At 40.2% G+C, this 24,142-nt stretch overlaps 1 protein-coding gene across 4 annotated transcripts in view; it reads right to left on the bottom strand.

Moving 5' to 3' along the window:
- Positions 1-4,685: 4,685 nt before the first annotated feature.
- Positions 4,686-24,142, bottom strand: part of LOC132889244 (cullin-9) — a 113,258-nt gene continuing 93,801 nt past the window's right edge. For 3 of the 4 annotated variants that reach the window (XM_060925540.1, XM_060925541.1, XM_060925542.1), the window contains 8 exons: positions 20,444-20,607; positions 18,149-18,242; positions 17,452-17,526; positions 17,247-17,357; positions 11,309-11,426; positions 11,055-11,188; positions 10,689-10,780; positions 4,686-6,010 (listed from right to left, as the gene is read on the bottom strand). In XM_060925540.1, coding sequence (XP_060781523.1) covers positions 5,788-6,010; positions 10,689-10,780; positions 11,055-11,188; positions 11,309-11,426; positions 17,247-17,357; positions 17,452-17,526; positions 18,149-18,242; positions 20,444-20,607 — 1,011 coding nt within the window. In that variant the 3' untranslated portion in view covers positions 4,686-5,787. The remainder of the gene's footprint in view (positions 6,011-10,688; positions 10,781-11,054; positions 11,189-11,308; positions 11,427-17,246; positions 17,358-17,451; positions 17,527-18,148; positions 18,243-20,443; positions 20,608-24,142) is intronic. The other variant, XM_060925543.1, reaches the window with a different exon arrangement.

Below are 24,142 nucleotides of genomic sequence, written 5' to 3'. Positions count from 1 at the left end.
AATGAGGAGAATCCAAGAGAGAAAAGGTCAGATTCGTTGGAGACAGCAAATCAGGAAGTAGAGTTGGTTAGTAAGGATGAGGTGAGGACAGCCATGAAAAGAATGAAGACTGGGAAAGCAGTCGGACCAGATGGTATCCCGATTGAGGCTTGGAGATGTTTGGGTGAGACAGCTGTGGAGTTCCTAACGAGATTGTTTAATAAGATCCTAGAGAATGAGAAAATGCCAAATGAATGGAGAAAAAAAAAGTGTGCGCTAGTCCCAATATATAAAAATAAGGGAGATGTACAGAGCTGCAGTAATTACAGAGGAATAAAATTGATGAGCCACACCATGAAGCTATGGGAAAGGGTATTAGAGGCGAGATTGAGAAGAGAGGTAGCAATCTGTGAACAGCAGTACGGGTTTATGCCAAGGAAGAGCACATCAGATGCAATTTTTGCTCTAAGAATGTTAATGGAGAAGTACAGGGAAGGCCAGAGAAAGCTACATTGTGTGTTTGTAGACCTGGAGAAGGCATACGATAGAGTGCTGAGAGATGAGTTTCATTTTTCTTTCTTTTGTATGTACAAATAGTTACATACATTTTTATACATGTTCGAAAATAAATAAATTCATTCATTCATTCATGAGTTATGGTATTGCATGAGAAAGAGTGGAATGAATGAAAAGTATATCAGAGTGGTGCAAGACATGTATGAGACCAGTGAAACAGCAGTGAAGTGTGCAGTTGGAACAACTGAATGGTTCAAGGTGAAGGTGGGACTCCATCAAGGATCTGCTTTGAGTCCTTTCTTGTTTGCCATAGTGATGGATAGTTTGATGGACGAAGCGAGGCAAGAGTCACCATGGAACATGATGTTTGCGGGTGATATTGTGATGTGTGGTGAAAGTAGAAAGGAGGTTGAGTTGGGTTTGGAGAGATGGAGGTATACACTGGAACGAAGAGGAATGAAGGTGAGCAGGAGCAAAACAGAATACATGTGCATCGATGAGAATGGGGATGAGAGTGGAGTGAAGATGCGAGGAGCAGACGTAAAGAAAGTTGGTGAATTCAAGTACCTGGGGTCAACTGTGCAGGAAAATGGGGGCTGCGATGGTGAGGTGAGAAAAAGAGAGTGCAGGCAGGGTGGAGCAGTTGGAGAAGGATTTCGGGAGTCGTTTGTGATAGGAAAGTCCCAGCAAAAGTGAAAGGTAAGATGTATAAGAGAGTAGTGAGACCAGCTGTGATGTATAGATTGGAGACCGTACCCTTAACGAAGAGACAGGAGGCAAAGTTGGAGGTGGCGGAGTTGAGGATGTTAAGGTTTGCGATGGGAGTGATGAGGTTAGACATGATAAGGAACGAAAACATCAGAGGGACAGCACATGTGGAGAGCTTGGGAATGAAGCTAAGAGAGATGAGACTGAGATGGTATGGGCACATCCTGAGAAGAGATGCAGAGCATGTTGGAAGGAGAATGTTGAGGATGGAGCTGCCAGGCACACGAAAATGAGGAAGGCCAAAGAGGAGATACATGGATGTGGTGAGAGAGGACATGAAAGTGGCAGGTGTGGTAGAGAAGGATGCAGAAGACAGGGAGCAATGGAGACGAAAGATTCGCTGTGGTGACCCCGAATCGGGAGCAGCCAAAAGAAGAAGCAGCAGTACACAATCTGTCTGACTGTGGATTGGTGGAGTCCAAACTCATTAGAGATGGTTTTGTAACCTTTTCCAGCCTGATGAGCATCAACAATGCTTTTTCTGAGGTCCTCAGAAATCTCCTTTGTTCGTGCCATGATACACTTCCACAAACATGTGTTGTGAAGATCAGACTTTGATAGATCCCTGTTCTTTAAATAAAACAGGGTGCCCACTCACACCTGATTGTCATCCCATTGATTGAAAACACCTGACTCTAATTTCACCTTCAAATTAACTGCTAATCCTAGAGGTTCGCATACTTTTGCCACTCACAGATATGTAATATTGGATCATTTTCCTCAATAAATAAATGACCAAGTAGAATATTTTTGTCTTATTTGTTTAACTGGGTTCTCTTTATCTACTTGTAGGACTTGTGTGAAAACCTGTTGTTGTTTTAGGTCATATTTATGCAGCAATATAGAAAATTCTAAAGGGTTCACAAACTTTCAAGCACCACTGTATATGCTTAGATGCCAGTCAGAATATTTGGTTTAATAACAATTCTCCACTCAGCCAGATTTACTGTGCTGCACCACACATCCACGCTGACTCAAACTTGGGTACATGAGGCGAGACTTGATATGAGATTTGATCGTAGCCTATGCTATACCGATCTTTGCAGGGAAATGTCTGCACACCCATTTTTCTGTTGTACCCTAGTTTCATAAATGAAGGCAACTGCCTGCACGTTATCAGATTTCGTTCTGATGATTTGCTATAAAACAAGATCTTAGCATCCATGAAGGTGTCCCCCCCATGAGCTCACTCACACATTCACTTTCACACATTCTAGTCAACTGTCCGTCCAAATGCCCCCCCCAAGCATGTAGCAGCATGGTTCTACATATTGTTTGGCATCCTTTTGGTGTTTGTTGCGATATAAAACCTTTCAGCTTTGATTAATTTTAGTGCATGAAGATTAATTTAAAAAAAAAAAGCACAGTAAAACAGCTCTCTCCAAGCTCATGTGCACGCATGTGTACAAAGAAATGAATCCTAATAAAATGGCTTAATGATCCCATAATAAACCTCACTGTGATGACATGGATGAAAATGAAATGCAACGCAACAGGGAATTCCATTCATTTCACACAAATTCAGCATTTAATTCCTCAAGATCCACTGCTGATACCGTTTATGTATTTTCCATCAATTGCTTATCAATTGTAGCACAGAATGTTCTCGATAGAGAACACAGAAATAGAAAGCTAGAGATTCAGAGAGAAGAATCAGGTATGGGTCACATGTCCAGGCATGATGTGATCATTTTACATTTCCTAACAGTGCATTTGTGGTCCTCATTTGTACAAACCCAATTCCAAAAAAGTTGGGACAAAGTACAAATTGTAAATAAAAACGGAATGCAATGATGTGGAAGTTTCAAAATTCCATATTTTATTCAGAATAGAACATAGATGACATATCAAATGTTTAAACTGAGAAAATGTATCATTTAAAGAGAAAAATTAGGTGATTTTAAATTTCATGACAACAACACATCTCAAAAAAGTTGGGACAAGGCCATGTTTACCACTGTGAGACATCCCCTTTTCTCTTTACAACAGTCTGTAAACGTCTGGGGACTGAGGAGACAAGTTGCTCAAGTTTAGGGATAGGAATGTTAACCCATTCTTGTCTAATGTAGGATTCTAGTTGCTCAACTGTCTTAGGTCTTTTTTGTCGTATCTTCTGTTTTATGATGCGCCAAATGTTTTCTATGGGTGAAAGATCTGGACTGCAGGCTGGCCAGTTCAGTACCCGGACCCTTCTTCTACGCAGCCATGATGCTGTAATTGATGCAGTATGTGGTTTGGCATTGTCATGTTGAAAAATGCAAGGTCTTCCCTGAAAGAGACGTCGTCTGGATGGGAGCATATGTTGCTCTAGAACCTGGATATACCTTTCAGCATCGATGGTGTCTTTCCAGATGTGTAAGCTGCCCATGCCACACGCACTAATGCAACCCCATACCATCAGAGATGCAGGCTTCTGAACTGAGCGCTGCTGATAACTTGGGTCGTCCTTCTCCTCTTTAGTCCGAATGACACGGCGTCCCTGATTTCCATAAAGAACTTCAAATTTTGATTCGTCTGACCACAGAACAGTTTTCCACTTTGCCACAGTCCATTTTAAATGAGCCTTGGCCCAGAGAAGACGTCTGCGCTTCTGGATCATGTTTAGATACGGCTTCTTCTTTGAACTACAGAGTTTTAGCTGGCGACGGCGGATGGCACGGTGAATTGTGTTCACAGATAATGTTCTCTGGAAATATTCCTGAGCCCATTTTGTGATTTCCAATACAGAAGCATGCTTGTATGTGATGCAGTGGCGTCTAAGGGCCCGAAGATCACGGGCACCCAGTATGGTTTTCCGGCCTTGACCCTTACGCACAGAGATTCTTCCAGATTCTCTGAATCTTTTGATGATATTATGCACTGTAGATGATGATATGTTCAAACTCTTTGCAATTTTACACTGTCGAACTCCTTTCTGATATTGCTCCACTATTTGTCGGCGCAGAATTAGGGGGATTGGTGATCCTCTTCCCATCTTTACTTCTGAGAGCCACTGCCACTCCAAGATGCTCTTTTTATACCCAGTCATGTTAATGACCTATTGCCAATTGACCTACTGAGTTGCAATTTGGTCCTCCAGCTGTTCCTTTTTTGTACCTTTAACTTTTCCAGCCTCTTATTGCCCCTGTCCCAACTTTTTTTGAGATGTGTTGCTGTCATGAAATTTCAAATGAGCCAATATTTGGCATGAAATTTCAAAATGTTTCACTTTCAACATTTGATATGTTGTCCATGTTGTATTGTGAATACAATATCAGTTTTTGAGATTTGTAAATTATTGCATTCCATTTTTATTTACAATTTGTACTTTGTCCCAACTTTTTTGGAATCGGGGTTGTACATGCCCTCAATGCAACCTTTGGCAAAGACGACATTAAAAGTATAATTAATAGCAAGAATAATTTGACAACCAGAACAAGCAATCGAAGAAAAAGTATTTTATTTACTTAGCAGAAGTTGCACAAGTCTAAGAGAGAACATTAAATGAGCAGAATACTACTGTATAAAGAAAGCCGCCTACAACAGATTGTGTGTCACTGCAAGATATTTATCTCTGTATTTTTAATACAACATAAACATTCTTAAAAGGTCAGTTCTCTTATTCTGAGGGAGGAAAAAAACCCCAGCAAAATAAAGTTTGCTCAGCAAATAATATGACCATTCGTAATGATACGTTCAGTTATTTATTGCCATAACAGATTCTTCAACCAGGCTATCTAATGTTTGTACGTAAAGAAACCATATTGTAGACCGATATTCAGATACCTTTTCAAACACCGACTTTCTTTTTGAACGTTTCGACTTAAACTTTCTTCAAATAATACTGGACTCGACAAAGATCTTCCATATTTACCCAGCATTGCGATGGTGAACTGAGAACAGTTTAGAAATACAGTATATTAAAGCATTCAAACGCATTCATAAAATAAATCAAGGCAAACATTGTGTATTTAAAGATCATTAATACATACTGCTTTTTGATACTTGGAGATATTATATCAAATAGGACTTCCGTCCAGCAATGTGTGTATTTGCCTATGCTTTGGCATATCCTGTTGGTAACCTTATCTGTTTTTAAGATGTCAGGAAAAGAAAACAATTAGCATAAACACAAGCTCTTGAATTTTTTTTTCCTACATAATAATGAGCCAACATAAGTACAACAAAAGAGCTTGATACAGAGGCCTAGCTAGCTAAGAAGCCAGAAAGAAAAAAAGATTAAATAAAAAAAAAATGTTGTATTTTAAGTGCTTTTTTCATCCACCAACATATGATGTTGCTAGTGATTGCTTATTATTTTTAGACCAGTGTTTTTAGTCGTAAGGTTCCTGCTGCACTGTACACTTTCCTGCTTTCTCCACTGTTGCACATCTCTGTTGAATTACTGAATATGTATGTTACATGAGGAAAAACACCAATCTCTACAGCACAGGGAGACCTCCAAAACCGAAGCGGATGCATCAATCCACGCACTTTATCACTTTCTCCCTTCCTAGGCACAGTGACTGGTCATTACGTTTTAATTCAGTCATAAGGAACAAAGTCCCTCTCTAGGTTCTCGGATTCATCATCATCATCAGAGAAAAAATCGTCCTCGTCGATTTCCTCCTCATCGTAGTCTTCGTGCCATTCCGGGACGTACTCCTCGTCATACTCATCATCCTCCTCAGCCTCATCACCCCCATCTTCATTGTAGTTATTGTTGTTGTCAGAGTCTCCAGTCTCAGAGCCTCTATCTGATTTGGTCCTGAAAACAGGTCAACTGTTTTACTCTTTAAAATTTCTTACTGATTAGCTAAGCGCATTTCATCTCACCGAAAGTCATATTCTGCACAGAATATTCAAGGTTATTTACTCTACCATTAAATATAGCGTACACTCTGGCCCAGATTTACTCAAGGTTTGTGTGTGTAAGAAATGTGCAAACTTTGTAGCACCTAATACAAAAAAAACAAAAAAACCCAAAACAAAAACCCCAAAAAACAAACAAAAAAACCCCACTACAACTTGCAAATTGATTTACTAACAGGGTCCACATTTGGCTGAATCATTATCGTCATCAACAGTAACCGCTTTATTCCAGTCAGGCATTTGGTTTAATTAATATGCAGTCTGGGGAATTTTTCCGAAATGCAAGGCAGTGTTTTTGCAATTAATAATCCCATAAATCCCTCTGAAAACAGCGATTGCATGCTCAAATTAATGCACTGGGAGAACATACATTTTCATACATGTACATTTGCGTTACTAATGTTTCCACAATTTGAACACGAAATTCCGCAATTTATCAAATTTTAATAACGAGAAGGTTGATCTAAATTATGCCTTCAGATTACAGGAAAATGAGAAACAAAAATAGGTGGTAAACTTCTGTTCATATCTGATATCCATCATCAATTTGCATCTCTGATGCCATCGGCACTGTTGCCAACAGACATTTTTCTTTGTTAAGCAACATGTTTGTTATCCTGACAGTGTTTCTTCTGAGTTTACTGGCTCGGTGTGCGCGTGTTGCTCGATGAGGATGGGTCACCTGCAGGACCCCTCCCCGCAGCTCCTATTACAGAGCATTTGGACCTGAACGAACAAAGTTCAAGAAGTCGTATTTAAGTCTTCACATTTATTTTCGAACAATAATTAGAACAATTTTTACAACAGAACTCTTTTTTTTTTTTTCAATCCAAGTTGGATCAAAGCCACTGATCCTGTGGTGAGGGGACGCAGTTTGAGCAGGAACGCTGGTAGTGTTCTGTTTCGGCACAATTTTGATTTCAAAGGTGGTGGGGAAAAAAGTCGAGGCACAAATACTCAAAAGGGCTCAAGTTTTTCAGATCCCCCTACCTGAGGTCTATCTACTGTACTCCGGTCTCTCTAACAAAATAAATCTTCATCTCAATTAAATTACCTGATTAAATAAAGGTTGTACATAAATGAGGGAACATCTTGGAGGAAAGTTCGTCCCTCCAATACAGTTCCACAGACTTGGCAAGTAGCACTGAAGATATTCTGGAGACTCATGGTGGCCTCATGACTAAGACGCTTCATTTTGGTTTTAATTGGTCATCCATCTGTACCACAGCCTCTTATACCTTATTGTTTGATTTTACAATTTGTAACTGGCTCATCTCTCCACTTTCTACATGCTGTTCCTGCTCCCTGTCTATCCATCACCTGGGCTAGCTGTCCCTGTTAAGTTACAGACAAGAAATTACTTCCAAATAAAAATAGTTTCACGAATGAACGTGTTATACCGTAGTGATTTAGAGATGAAAATGGCATATTTATAGCTTGAACTGATTTATAATTCTAATTAGAAAGTCAGATAGCTCATTTCTTCTTTCTGCTATTTGTTTTCACTCACCTCTCCATTGCCCATCACTACTTGGATTTGTGTTGAGTGAAGTACAGTAGTAGACTGTGCTCATTTGAAATAACGTGTAAAAAAAAAAAAAAAGTCGTTTTCTATGGCTAGCTAACTTGATGTTTACAAAGTGATACCAGATTCCAACATGATTCCAACTATTCCAACATGATCTTACTATGAATATTCGTAACATACAGTGGTGCTTGAAAGTTTGTGAACTCTCTAGAATTTTCTATATTTCTGCATAAATATGACCTAAAACATCAGATTTTCACACAAGTCCTAAAAGTAGACAAATGCCGCTTTTCCACTACAAACGCGGCTGAGTCGGGCTGAGCCGTGCCGTGCTGAGTCGGGCTGAGTCGAGCTGAGCGGGGCTGTTGGAGTTGCATTTCGACTACAACCGCGCTGAACCGTGCTGGCTGGAAGTGGGTGGACACATTGGGTGGAGTTAGCGAAAGTGGGTGGACGTCAGGTGATGTCGTTAAGCAGCGCAAACAGTGACATCAGTGAGCTTTTAAGCGGTAGTCTCACGATCCGAATAGTAAACAATAAACATGGAGTCGTTAGTGTTGCTGGTCTTGGTGCTGTGGCTTGTTGTCACCGACAACGCGGACAGATACTGGCAAGAGCGTATAGATGAGGTGAGGCGCATAAGGCTTCAGAAATTCTCGTAATTCTTCTCCTTCCGGGTTTGCGGTGTTTACAGATCCCAGCGGGCTCGCGGAGCGTGTGTGGGCATGTGAGGACACTCCTCCTCACCAATCAGTGCACAGGGGAGTGTCTGCTCACGCCCCCAGCCTCACTCGGCTCGGTTTGGCTCGCTTCAGCCCCACTCCAAAACGGTGCGAGTTTTAGGGGCTAAGCAGGGCTGAAGCGAGCTGAGTCGTGCTGGTTTTTGGTAGTCGAAACGCGAGCTGTGTCGGGCTGAAGTGAGCTGAAGTGAGCTGAAAAAGGGTAGTGGAAAAGGGCCAAAAGAGAACCCAGTTACACAAACGAGACAAAAATATTATACTTGGTCATTTATTTATTGAGGAAAATGATCCAATATTACATATCTATGAGTGGCAAAAGTACGTGAACCTCTAGGATTAGCAGTTAATTTGAAGGTGAAATTAGAGTCAGGTGTTTTCGGTCAATGGGATGACAATCAGGTGTGAGTGGGCACCGTTTTATTTAAAGCACAGGGATCTATCAAAGTCTGATTTTCACAACACATGTTTGTGGAAGTGTATCATGGCACGAACAAAGGAGATTTCTGAGGACCTCAGAAAAAGCATTGTTGATGCTCATCAGGCTGGAAAAGGTTACAAAACCATCTCTAAAGAGTTTGGACTCCACCAATCCACAGTCAGACAGATTGTGTACAAATGGAGGAAATCCAAGACCATTGTTACCCTCCCCAGGAGTGGTCGACCAACAAAGATCACTCCAAGAACAAGGCGTGTAATAGTCAGCAAGGTCACAAAGAACCCCAGGGTAACTTCTAAGCAACTGAAGGCCTCTCTCACACTGGCTAATGTTCATGAGTCCACCATCAGAACACTGAACAACTATGGTGTGCATGGCAGGGTTGCAGGGAGAAAGCCACTGCTCTACAAAAAGAACATTGCTGTTCGTCTGCAGTTTGCTCAAGATCACGTGGACAAGCCAGAAGGCTATTGGAAAAATATGTTTTGTGGACGGATGAGACCAAAATAGAACTTTTTGGTTTAAATGAGAAAAGTTATGTTTGGAGAAAGGAAAACACTGCATAAGAACCTTATCCCATCTGTGAAACATGGTGGCGGTAGTATCACAGTTTGGGCCTGTTTTGCTGCATCTGGGCCAGGACAGCTTGCCATCATTGATGGAACAATTAATTCTGAATTATAGCAGTGAATCCTAAAGGAAAATAATCAGGACATCTGTCCATGAAATGAATCTCAAGAGAAGGTGGGTCATGCAGCAAGACAATGACCCTAAACACACAAGTTGTTCTCCCAAAGAATGGTTAAAGAAGAATAAAGTTAATGTTTTGGAATGGCCAAGTCAAAGTCCTGACCTTAATCCAATCGAAATGTTGTGGAAGGACCTGAAGCGAGCAGTTGATGTGAGGAAACCCACCAACATCCCAGAGTTGAAGCTGTTCTGTACGGAGGAACGGGCTAAAATTCCTCCAAGCCGGTGTGCAGGACTGATCAACAGTTCCCGGAAACGTTTAGTTGCAGTTATTGCTGCACAAGGGGGTCACACCAGATACTGAAAGCAAAGGTTCACATACTTTTGACACTCACAGATATGTAACACTGGATCATTTTCCTCGATAAATAAATGACCAAGTATAATATTTTTTGTCTCATTTGTTTAATTGGGTTCTATTTATCTACTTTTAGGACTTGTGTGAAAATTTGATGATGTTTTAGGTCATGTTTATGCAGAAATACAGAATGTTCTAAAGGGTTCACAAACTTTCAAACACCACTGTAATGTGAGATAACTTAATATAGAGTGTGTCTGAAGACACCATTCACATTCCCCCCCCCTCCAAAAAAAGTCATATGTTCTCTGTCTTTTGCTGCTTGCAATGTCTTACATTGCAAACTATAGTTTGAATAAAATAATTTTTGAACACACGAGAGGAGGGCGAAACAGATGGAAAACTGACAGCTTGAGCAGAAGATGTTTCTGCATGGTCCTACCGCCTGCACACTTTCCTGTTTTCGAGCAGGTACTCTTTCCGTGTGGTCCTCGCGCCTACACCCATTTTTTTCGGACCTTAAAACGTTCGCATGCGTGTGTGTGTGGGATAGGACACCCCCACAATTATAATGGTAGGGGAAACACTGCCTTAGATTATATAAAGCATTAGAATTGATTTGAATTTGAGTTACTGATGGCACTATGATCACAGCTGTGCTTTACTAGAAAATTAAATCAATCAATCAAATCAATACCTTCTGAATAGCACGTGCAAAAACAATTTAAATATTGTCCCTGCAGTGCCGATTATTTTGGACCTTAGTAAATCAGAGCCTGCAAGTTTGTGACAATTGAGATTACTTTTTTTTGTGCAACTCACTCTTTGCTCTTTTCTGTGTTGTTAGCAACATTTAAGGCTTGTGCAGCCTCGTGATCTGGCCCAGTCTTGGACTGGTATCCTACACGGAAGTCCTACAAAAAAAAAAAAATTTAAACAAGTTTGTCAACATAAAACTGGATATATATTCCAACAGGTGACGCCTACAAACAAAATAGGGCTAGAAAGGGATTAAAAAAAAAAAAGCTGCAAATTGTAGCCCCTTGGTCATATTCTAACAGGTTATATGCAGATGCACTATCAGCTGCACAATCTGATTTGTGGTTTATTTTGCTTACGGCTGTTTCTAATTTATTTTGTTGGTGGTGTATTTGTCTGCTTTATGAAAGCATTTGAATGAGCGCATACCTGGGTAGAGTGCTGCAGGATTGCCACCAGACGCTCCTGGATGCGTCGAATAAGCTCCAACCCAGTGTTAATGTGCTCTGGCTTCAACAGTCGCACACAAGATGCCAAATCTGTGCACTGTAACAGCGTCTCCTCTGCAGAGTGCAAGAACATGACTCAGTTTAAATATTACACTATGGACAAATCAAATATTTGCAATGCTTAGACTGACTAAATTGAAACTTTTTTTTTTTAAATTATAATAAAACACAAACCAAGCAAGATCTGCAGGGCATTCGTGTGAAGGTCCAGGGCTTCAGTCTGTTGCTCCATGACATCCATTTTCTCTGTGTCTTGATTGTAATAGCTGTACACACATGAGTAGGCCAACACCTGCGCAGCAAAAAGTATGAATCACTAACAGAGAATAAAGAACTGCTTTTAAAGCCCGAGACTCCAGCTTGTTCATGCATACAAAATTCAGCGCACTCCTCCATGTGATTTCAGTTAACTTTTGACCCTTTTCAGACCGAGCTACTATAGGTCACATTCGTCTCAGGGGACTGGATCATGAATGGACAGAAGAGAACAAAATCAAAAACACATTGTGATACATCACTCAGACCAGTTGGGAAGGTGGTCTGGAAGGTGATTGTATTGCACTGGTGGTGTGAATGGCAGTGTGTCCTTGACAGCATCAAAGACTGAGAAGCTAGGTTTGTAGTTTTCACACTGAATCAAGACACCTTTGTTTTTTTTTTTTTTTTTATTGCTGTACATGCATTTCGCACGAATCTCTCAATATCAAGCACAATATATTTTCAGAGCTTTATGCAAAAAAATACATAAGGATGTTAATTACTACTTGCTATGGTAGCATTACTGTAGACTCTGGCTATCAAGCCTTGTCCACTGTGATCAGGTTTGTCACAGCCGTGTTTCTGACAACGTGCTCCTGTGCGCTCACTATAGGCAGCAATTGTGTGTCTGCAACTCATTTGACTGCAGCCTTTACTTCCCTCTTTATAATGCGGGGGGTATAGCTATCGCTCCGTCCGTCCGTCTGTAAACATTTTAGCTTCCGGAGCATAACTAACTATAAGGAATTTTTTTCATGAACCTGACAGTTATGTTAAGTGACTAGAGGAGTTGTGCCTTTTGACATTTTGGGATTTCTGTGACTTATTTTTTCCGTATTTCCTTGGCCGGGGGGGGGTTAGGGAACAACACATCTCCTGATGACTCTTGTTCAATTCTGCGGTTGAGGAAAATACAAGAATGTTTAGCTTAGAACAAGATGCATACAATATTGCACTGCCATCGACAGTGGGAGTAATATGGAAAGGCACCAAGCAGCGAAATACAAACATTTTGTTCAAGTTTTGTCAGATTACACATAAGCAGTTCTCTTTCTTGTCTATTGATAGAGATATCTGTTTGGCATGGCTTACAACTGGTTTTGGTCAGTTGGCTAGTTCTTGCGAAATCCTTGAAAAACTTATATTTGCATGCACGTCTGCTCTCCGTTTTCAGAAGGTTATCCTGATGAGCGATGTAATGGTTCATCACCCACATTGACATTACCCTGTCTCATACATATAACTGTTTCTTAAATCACATCTTCCAATCATATAGCTACAACATGCTCTTGAATGTGGATATACAGTGGTGTGAAAAAGTGTTAGCCCCCTTCCTGATTTCTTTTTTTTTGCATGTTTGTCACACTTAAATGTTTCAGATCATCAAACAAATTTAAATATTAGACAAAGATAAACACAAAATGCAGTTTTTAAAGGAAGGTTTTTATTATTAAGGGGAAAAAATCCAAACCTACATGACCCTGTGTGAAAAAGTAATTGCCCCCCCGTTAAAACATAAATTAACTGTGGTTTATCACATCTTTGGAAAGCTGAGTTCAATTTCTCTAGCCACACCCAGGCCTGATTACTGCCACACCTGTTCTCAATCAAGAAATCACTTAAATAGGACCTGCCTGACAAAGTGAAGTAGGCCAAAAGATCCTCGAAAGCTAGACGTAATTGAGATCTATCAGTCTGGGAAAGATTATAAAGCCATTTCTAAAGCTTTGGGACTCCAGCGAACCACAGTGAGAGCCATTATCCACAAATGGTGACAACATGGAACAGTGGTGAACCTTCCCAGGAGTGGCTGGCCAACCAAAATTACCCCAAGAGCGCAGCGACGACTCATCCAAGGGGTCACAAAAGACCCCACAACAACATCCAAAGAACTGCAGGCCTCACTTAAGGTCAGTGTTCATGACTCCACCATAAGAAAGAGACTGGGCAAAAATGGCCTGCATGGCAGAGTTCCAAGACGAAAACCACTGCTGAGCAGGGCCGCGTTAACCCTTGCCGAGGCCCTGGGCAGACACACCCCCGAGGCCCTGGGCAGACACACCCCCGAGGCCCCACCCCCGCCTGTTGTCAACCGCGCTCAGCAAATTCACCCCCTCAGACGTGCCTGTCTAACCAGACACAGAAACTTAATGACAGTGGCACAATTAGAAATACTATTGAACGATAAAACTTTATATCCATCAACACCTATTTAATCGAGAAAAAGCAATGGTGAAATAGGCAATTGCATGGTGAAGAAAATCCATCAGACATCACGGTTAACAAGTCTGGTTAACTAAAGTTTAGCCTCAAGAAGCCTTTGAATGAGTGAGTCAATGAACAACATGTCAAGAACATAACCGAGGCCTACAACAGTTTCTTTAGTATTCAGAACAAGAACATTCATTTGGTATATAACCGTTCATTTTCATTTTGGAATCCAGGCGACTTAACTTGTGAAAACAGAGCGATAACAAAGAAAGAAAAATATCTTGCTTCTCAGAAATAAATATCAAAATGTTAGGCTATGTGAAACATTTCATCCTTTCACACACGTACTGTCCCAAACAGCAGTGGCACACAGCTTTGCGCATTCAGTTTGACAGCCATGGGTCAACTTACAAGGGCACTTTCCTACTTTTCTGGAAAGCAAAGTCATTAATTAAATCATTGAACTCAAGCTGGCGTAGCATGTGAAGACATGGTGGACAGTGATCATATTGACAATGACGGGTGATTTATGCGACGGGACAAGGTGGGCTTCCTTACAGGTAGCGAAATGCATCAAAAAATGTTATCAATATGATCAAAACTTCTGAAAATATCGTTTCATATTTTCCGATCTCACCTCCGAGGCCCCCTAGTGGCCGAGGCCCTGGGCAGCTGCCCATGAAGCCCATTAGGATAACGCGTCCTTGCTGCTGAGCAAAAAGAACATAAAGGCTTGTCTCAGTTTTGCCAGAAAACATCTTGATGATCCCCAGGACTTTTGGGAAAAAACTCTGTGGACTGACGAGACAAAAGTTGAACTTTTTGGAAGGTATATGTCCCATTACATCTGGCGTAAAAGTAACACAGCATTTCAGAAAAGAATCATCATACTGTACCAACAGTAAAATATGGTGGTGGTAGTGTGATTGTCTGAGGCTGTTTTGCTGATTCAGGACCTGGAAGACTTGCTGTGGTAAACAGAACCATGAATTCTGCTGTCTACCAAAAAATCCTGAAGGAGAATGTCTGGCCATCTGTTCGTGACCTCAAGCTGAAGCACACTTGGGTTCTGCAGCAGGACAATGATCCAAAACACACCAGCAAGTCCACCTCTGAATGGCTTAAGAAAAACAAAATGAAGACTTTGGAGCGGCTTCGTCAAAGTCCTGACCTGAATCTGATTGAGATGCCGTGGCATGACCTTAAAAAGGCAGTTCATGCTCGAAAACCCTCCAATGTGGCTGAATTACAACAATTCTGCAAAGATGAGTGGGCCAAAATTCTTCCACAGCGCTGTAAAAGACTCATTGCCAGTTATCGCAAATGCTTGATTGCAGTTATTGCTGCTAAGGGTGGCCCAACCAGTTATTAGGTTTAAGGGGCAATCAGTTTTTCACACAGGGTCATGTAGGGTTGGATTTTTTCCCCCTTAATAATAAAAACCTTCATTTAAAAACTGCATTTTGTGTTTGTGTTATCTTTGTCTTATATTTAAATCTGTTTGATGATCTGAAACATTTAAGTGTGACAAACATGCAAAAAAAAAAAAAAAGAAAATCAGGAAGGGGGCAAACACTTTCACACCACTGTATTTGTCTTTCAGTAAACTGACAAACGTCTCTGATCAGCTGTGTCTGCATCAGTGAATGTTGCTCCCAGATGAATCCATGAGGTCGAATCACTTTGGCAGCAGAGGTCTACATTCCTAGATTATACTGTGTCAATTCAACTTTCTTCAGGACAGACAGCTCAAAGCCCATCAGCGGTCCACTTGTGACAGATCAAAGTCTGAACAAGGCCTGTGATGTTAAACGAAGTTGTCATCTTTATTTAAAAAAAAAAAAAAAGTCCCCAAGCTATGTGATTTGTGTTTTGGAGAAACTAAGTGTTGTGCAATGGGAGAATGGATTTATAGTACCAGTCAGAAGTTTGGACACAATTACTCATTCGTATCAATGAGCGAGTGTGTCCAAACTTTTGACTGGTACTGTCGATACACACACGTGTGCGTGCATATTATACACACACACACACACACACACACACACACACACACACACACACACACCCGTTCAAAAGTTTGGGGTCACTTTGAAATGTCCTTATTTGTGAAAGAAAAGCACTGTTCTTTTCAATGAAGATCACTTTAAACTAATCAGAAACACACTCTATACATTGCTAATGTGGTAAATGACTATTCTAGCTGCAAATGTCTGGTTTTTGGTGCAATATCTCCATAGGTGTATGGAGCACTTGCATGTGACGTCACAGCCGATCCAGATTGTGACAGACACCATCTTGTCGGTCAAACGCCATATTCCGCCTTCTACTTCTGGTTCTACTTCTGCTTTTACTTCTACCTTTTCTTCTGGAAAACCCTACTATATACAATTCTACTACAATGGCTGCGGCTACAAGCTCTCCCTACCTGTGCACGTTTATGTTTTTTGTGTGTATTTTTGCGTGTTGTTCGTCTGTACCGGACTTCAATATCCACTACAACCGTATGGACTTACTGGACATTGGTTTCCAGCAGAAAATGACGGTTTGTAGCGATTTCCATTGCATGCACAGCATTCCGGATGAGAAAAAAAAAAAAACATTCCGGACAAGATAGCGAGACCAGCGGGGTCTCCATGGATTGTTATCGGAAGCAAAGCGGAGGAGGCGGTGCCGGGAGTGGAAGCAAAAGCGAGGCTGCAGGCAGAGCCGGCCTGTTGACTAAGCTCAGAAAACAGCCACTCAAATCTCCACTGCTAAGCCTCTACCTCTCCAACGCCAGATCCATGTAAACAAGACGGACGATTTGGAATTACCTTATTCTATTCTATAATCAGCTGGTCAGCGCTATACTCAATACTTAAGTGACTTACCCATCCAATGAGGATTCTTGTTTACAAGATGCCACATCTGAGTCGCTGACAAATCCTGAATTTCTATAGAGATAACTGTCCAGAGATTTATAGGCACGCAGTGCTTCACCACTGAACAGCGAGGGAAAGTTAATGAGGTAATTATACACGTCCGGGTATTCTGCTGGCAGTTCAAAATCCGGTCGTGAAAACTCCGTCCGGTAAGCCATAAGGGTCACAAATCTGTAGATCGTTTATTTTAGACATATATCTAGTTATCTGTTCATTAGAAAAATGAGCCGTGTAGTCCATCGGTTGAAATTGATCCATTCTGTACACGAGTGCAGCAGTATTCAGCGGTGTTTTTTACTGACAAGATGGCGGTTGTGTACTTTCCGGTCACGTGACTGCAAGATCTCTATAGAGGCCCATTTCCAGCAACTCTCACTCCAGTGTTCTAATGGTACAATGTGTTTGCTCATTGCCTCAGAAGGCTAATGGATGATTAGAAAACCCTTGTACAATCATGTTAGCACAGCTGAAAACAGTTGAGCTCTTTAGAGAAGCTATAAAACTGACCTTCCTTTGAGCAGATTGAGTTTCTGGAGCATCACATTTGTGGGGTCGATTAAATGCTCAAAATGGCCAGAAAAATGTCTTGACTATATTTTCTATTCATTTTACAACTTATGGTGGGAAATAAAAGTGTGACTTTTCATGGAAAACACAAAATTGTCTGGGTGACCCCAAACTTTTGAACGGTAGTGTATATATATTTTAAAAGAGCTCACCTTTCGACCTTGGGCGAGAATCTTGCAAGCATCAATAACAAACGTCAAAGATTTCATCTGCAGGGCTTCATTGATGGAAGACACCTTGTTTTCCAAATTGATCGCAAACTCCTAAACAGGGTCATTAATGCAGCAAAATTCAGCCACTATTAGTATTTAAAGCAGATTACAAAACAAGACATTCTTGTGATCCACAAATCCCAACCTTGGCCTGGTTATGGAAAGTACACCTCTCATTATAGTCCTGGAACTTTTTCTCTTGCCTTGCAGCTTTGCTCACCTGTAATGACAGATTATGATCATTATTAATAATATTTAACAATTATTCGCTGAAGGCGAGGTGAATATCTGAAGAATAAGCAAGATGAAGTCGAGGTTATTATTCGCCGATATTCACAGACCCTGAGGCGGATAATTTTAGTATAAATATACAGGTGATTATTTAAAAAAATTTCAAACTTCAAAAGCAGTATGCAAATGTAATAATGGCGTGACGCAGACTTGTCACTTATCTACGCCGACTCACATAAAATACTTTTTGAAACAGATAAAATAAATCACAATTCCACCTTCCCTTTGAATAGTTTATCAAACTTTGTAGCATCTTTAGTGCTTTTAGAAACAGCATTTTCTTTCCTAATTTGTAATTCTTTCCTCACTTACGGTGACAAAGTGCCATTTGGCCGAGTCGCTCGAGGTGATTATTGAGAAATAGTCCGAATTTCTTGACCAATGAGCGTGCGCGATTTTTTATTTAAAAAAAAAAAAAAATCACCTGCATATTTATACTAAAACTTAATACTAAACAATCAAACAAGCAATGATTAAGCACACAACCAAGCCAGATGTGTAGAGTTTATCTTGAGTGCAATGTGAAAAATCATGACAGGTTTAGTACTCACCATAGCTGAACAGTTGTAATAATCTTTATGAGTAGGTTTCCAAGGCTTAAGACACCTCCAGCAAAATCCATGGTTACATTTGGCACAAGTCATACTAACAAAACAAAATCAGACGTGTCTTGTTTTACGTACATACATAGTCCACTTTAATAGAAACATCTGCACCCCTGCTCATTCACGATTCAGGAGACACGTCAATAATGTGGCAAGAGCGCAACACTCAAAACCATGCAGATACAGGTCAAGAGCTTCAGTTAATGTTCACATCAAACTAGGGCTGGGAGATTGATCAAATTTTATTTTTCAATTATAATTTTGGCTTTCAACAATTATGAAAACAACATAATCGAGATAAAATGATTACTGTACCGCGTTCTGCTTCACGATGATGCTCCCAAAAGCCCACCACCACCCCAGAAAGCCCAAACTGACTCTTAGCTTGACTGGTGTTATTTTTGAGCCTCGTTCAATTATCGGTACTGTCGCAAGCACAAATTATATTTTGATAGAAAGTATTAATTTTGTATTCTCACTCAATGTCTGCTACCGTGAAAACAGCGTGCTTCAGAGAAAGCATGTCCTGCACTTTCCTGAATCAAGATAAAGAGGAAGCTACATATTCAGAATATGAGGCAGAATATGGCCTTAAGTTTAAAACGCTATTTTATTACAAAGTTGTTTATGTTTAGTAGTTTTCAGTAGGCTGTGGAAGTGCACCAACATCACAACATAGTTGATATTATTTTGCTGTAATTCATTACTTTAATATTATTTACTTAAATATAGATACTTTTACATATTTTTATTCAACTGAATTATACTTACAGTTCAAGAAAATACACTGTTAAAAAGACAAGTTTTTTTTTTTTTTAATTTCAATAAAATACATGAGGTTTCCAAAGGCAATGAGTAATTGTGTTAAATAATCATGATCTAGGGTGGCACAGTGGTGTAGTGGTTAGCGCTGTCGCCTCACAGCAAGAAGGTCCGGGTTCGAGCCCCGTGGCCGGCGAGGGCCTTTCTGCGCGGAGTTTGCATGTTCTCCCCGTGTCCGCGTGGGTTTCCTCCGGGTGCTCCGGTTTCCCCCACAGTCCAAAGACATGCAGGTTAGGTTAACTGGTGACTCTAAATTGAGCGTAGGTGTGAATGCGAGTGTGAATGGTTGTCTGTGTCTATGTGTCAGCCCTGTGATGACCTGGCGACTTGTCCAGGGTGTACCCCGCCTTTCGCCCGTAGTCAGCTGGGATAGGCTCCAGCTTGCCTGCGACCCTGTAGAACAGGATAAAAGCGGCTAGAGATAATGAGATGAGAATCATGATCTAAACATTAACCAAAATAACCATGAGATTTTTGCCATAATCGAGCAGGCCTACATCAAACATCAGAATTTACACAGAATAAGCAGAAACACCTTTACAGCAGTGGTGAGTAGAAAAGCATTTCAGAAAGTACAATATATTGAGATTTTTATAGGATGGGCCACAACAGCAGACCACTACTTCAGCTTCTACTTTTGTGAGCCCAAAACAGGAATCTCAGGCTACAGTGGGCACAGGTTCACTAAAACTAGGCAGTATTGCCTGGTCTTTTGTTCAGTCTTTAGCTGTCCAGTTTCTGAGAGACCGTTCCCACTGTAGCCTCCATTTCCTGTTCTTGGCTGACAGGAGTGGAGCCTGATGTAGTCTCCTGCCGTTGTAACCGATCTTACTCAAAGCGTGACGTGCATTTTGAGATGCTTTTCTGCTCGCCCCAGTTGTAAAGAGTAGTTATTTCAGTTACGATAGCCTTCCTGTCAGCTCAAACCAGTCTGGCCATTCGGCTCTGACTAAGCAGTAACTATAGGTAATTATAATACATACAGGACACACTTTTTATGGAATAAAAACACGCATCCTATCCCCTTCTAGCAGGTTCCATTCATTTGGTTTGATAGCATGCAATATTATCCTGTGTATTACGTCAGCCTACCCAATGGACAACGAGCGTTGAATACGGTTTACGATATTGCATAGTTGTCAAGACAACATGACGTCACACGTCGGAGATGTAAAACTTCTGCTCTAGCGAGTGACTGACAATTTGTAAACAAACATGGCTGCCAGGTTTGCTTCGTAAAGAGAAAAACGCATTAAACACCTGAAAGGAATGTATTATAATAATAGCTTTTTTTTGTGGAATATCAGATATATTCCATTCAGCTAACATAACACCAGCCAATATTATTTAAATGTTACATTTCTTTTACGTTGTGTGGTCATTATTTATATTTATGCGTGTGCGCATGGGTATACTCACTGCAGGCAGCCTTCATTTTTCTCAATCTGTGCCTGGCAGCTTGGGCAGCGCTTGGAGATGAGTTTGGCCAAATGCTTACTTTGGGCCTCCATGCTCATTCCCTCATAGTAGCCACCATCATCCATCCACTGGGACATATGACTGCAGCTGGCTGGATAGTGAGCCTTGCAAAAGAAGACTGGTGATTATACTCAAGACAATGTAATTAGATTCAGTCCTTGACAGGGCTTGTAAGTCAACTTAAAATAATGAGACTGGCATAATGAGTGGGCTGGTGACATGAAAACTTCAGCTTACACAAAGAACAAAGAATTATCCTAGCCACATTCACTGGATATGAGCAATCACGTGCTCTGATTGGCTACTCTACTACGAGGCTATCAGCTCATATACTGTGAGTAGAGAAAACAAAATTGCGGCGCACGTTGCTGAACCAACCGAGGATAAAATAAAAACTCTACTCGAAATCAACACCCCAAAAAATACAAAAAGCAACAAAATCTCCCCCCCCCTCCAAGAACTATTATAGCATTTTTCACAAATTGCTACCATCACTTCACTGGTTTGTTTACACTCTAAATGGAAATGATTTTGTTGGATGTTTTGTACATAGTTTTTATTTATCAAATTTGCAATAGAAATACTCTCAAAATCCAGTGAATGTGGATAGAACAGTTATTCCAGTCAGTCAATCTCATCGTACATGGCTTATAGCCTACTTGGCGCTACGTGCCTCGTCGGCCATCAGCTCACGTACGACTTGATCAGGGATGAGAGTGGGTGGGCACCAAAAAAGCAGAAAACAAGATGGCGCCCGAAGCCGGGGGTCTGGGAGGGATACCCCCCCCCAGGAAAATTTTGAAAAATAAGGCCTTACAAACCACTTTTCCTGCAATCTGAGCTGTAGTAGATAAAAAAAAACTGTCGTCTTTATATATTTACATGAAAATGTGTTTCAAATCAATAGGAGTATTGTTTGAATTCAAAATAAAATCACATTCTACATTCAGGGGTATAGTTATAATTTATGATCAATAAAAATGACAAACTAAATTCACATTAAACCTAAGTTTTATTAATTATCAAAATGTTCATATATTAAATAAAATTTCTTAGGGAGAAAAGGTCAGTCACCCTATGTCCTCATTAGTTGCATATGATTTCAAAGTCTTTTGAAATATTTAAGTTTTCAAAACTGTCAGCATTAATTCAGATTTACTGACTATCATATACATGTTCAATGTTTTAAATCAAACGAATGCTAAGTTTATGGGATAATGTTTATGTACACTTTATACAATTATTTATAGTTCACAGTCACTTCTCATTTTCATTTAATAATTTCGACGACTTCTTCAGCCTTTTGGCCAAAGACAAAAGCTTGTCAGTCCTCTCTCTGTTTTTTATACCAGCATCGATTTCATGTGCCTTCGCTTCGTCTCGCTTGTCAATTGTATTCGGCATTTTGAGTAAAAAAGCCGATACGAAAGAGAAACGTATTTTTGAAGCGCAGCGACGATGAACATGTGCAAGTTTCGATAAAATAGAACGATGCGGGTACTTTTGTAAGAACTGTTATGATTGGCTTTTGTTCTCTCCCACACTCTTGTAAGAACTGTTATGATTGGCCATCATGCTCTCGCCAGAGATGTTTTGGCCAATTACATTGTAGATAACACGTATTCTACTGCGAGACTTAAAGTGCCATTCCACCATTGGATGTATTCTTTGGCATAAAATACAATACATTTTATGACAACATGACTAGACAGAGAAATCTTTTAGCTTCAAAATGATATATCAAACGGCCTTTCTCCAAGAAACACATTTACGTCAATGTGATCATAGTAAACTAAGAGGCACCTGGATAGGTCAACTCTATCATTCCAATTTCAACAGTAAGTCAAGAGGCACAGCTATTTTGATAAATAAGAATGTTCCATTTGTAATGTCAAAAGTGGAGGCAGATAACTATGGAAGGTATGTTATAGTTACAGGAAGATTATATGAAACCCCAGTTGTCCTAGCTAATATATACGCCCCCAACTGGGATGACGAGTCATTTTTTTCATCCTTTTTTTCTCGCTTGCCAGATATAAACTCTCACTACCTTATTTTGGCAGGTGATCTGAACTGTGCCTTCTCCCATTTAGACCGTAGCTCAACTAGAATGGTCCCTCAAACTAGAGCAAGCCAAACCATTGATTTATTTCTTCAGACTTATGGGATTACAGATGTATGGCGCTTTCAGAATCCTAACTCTAGATGTTACTCTTTTTTCTCCCATGTTCATAAAACCTTTTCCCGCATAGATTATTTCCTAATGGACAACCGCCTTCTCCCCATAGTGAGTAAGTGTGAATATCAAGCAATTATTATATCTGATCATGCCCCATTATTGATGACATTGGATATACCAACCTCACAAGATGTTTATAGACCATGGCGATTAAATAATTTATGGCTCAGTGATCAATGCTTTGTTGACTTTATCTCATCTGAAATATCATCATTTATGGAAAATAATAAAACACCAGGTATGTCATCATCAACAATATGGGAGTCTATGAAGGCATATCTAAGGGGACAAATTATATCTTATTGTGCCCAAAAGAAAAAGGGTGAAACAGCATATCTTAAGAAATTAACTGAGGATATTTTGCATGTCGATAGGTTACTTGCTCAGGCGCCATCCCCAGACTTATATAAACACAGGCTCATGTTACAGACAGAATTCAATCTTTTATCATCTAAATATATTACCAACCTTCTCAATAAATCACATCATAAAATTTATGAACACGGTGAAAAAATAGGTACAATTCTTGCACACCAGCTGCGCCAAAGGTCTGCAGCCCAAAGTATAACTGAAATAAGTGATGAGACAGGCAATAAGCATATCAACCACCTTGAAATTAACCAGACTTTCCATAGGTTCTATTCTAGGCTGTACAGTTCTGAATCACATCAGGATAAAAATCTGTTTCAATCCTTTTTTCACAATTTAGATATTCCTTCAGTACAGAAGCAAGTTGCCTCTGAACTTGATGAGCCATTCACTGAAGAAGAATTTTGCTTTGCTGTGAAAACTATGCAAAATAGCAAATGCCCGGGGCCAGATGGATTTCCTAGTGAATTTTTTAAAAAGTTTTCTAAAGAGCTAGCACCTCTTCTACTCTCTGTGTTTGAAGAGTCATTCACAGCTGGGTCACTGCCCCCAACAATGCGTCAAGCTGTTATATCACTTATTCCTAAGAAGGACAAAGATCCCTTAATATGTGGCTCTTACCGCCCAATTTCTCTTTTAAATGTTGACAATAAAATACTTGCCAAAATGTTAGCCTTGCGATTGGAAAGAATACTTCCATCACTGATATCAGAGGATCAGACAGGATTCATTAAAAATAGACAATTATCATCTAATGTACGTAGATTGCTTAATATTCTTTACAACTCCTCACCATCCAAAAGCAAAGAAGTTTTGATATCACTAGACGCCGAAAAGGCCTTTGATCGAGTAGAGATGGACTATCTTTTCTTTATTTTAGAACGTTTCGGGTTTGGACCACAATTTATACAGTGGATTAAGGTATTGTATTTCCTACCTATGGCAGCTGTTCGAACTAATAATAACCTCTCACCTTTCTTCAATTTACAACGTGGCACTAGACAAGGCTGCCCCTTGTCGCCCCTACTATT

This window comes from Neoarius graeffei, chromosome 7 (genome assembly GCF_027579695.1).
Source record: "Neoarius graeffei isolate fNeoGra1 chromosome 7, fNeoGra1.pri, whole genome shotgun sequence".
Classification (NCBI taxonomy): Eukaryota; Metazoa; Chordata; class Actinopteri; order Siluriformes; family Ariidae; genus Neoarius; species Neoarius graeffei.
The sequence above is the reverse complement of the archived record's forward strand: the minus strand, read 5'-3'. Positions and strand labels throughout refer to the sequence as shown.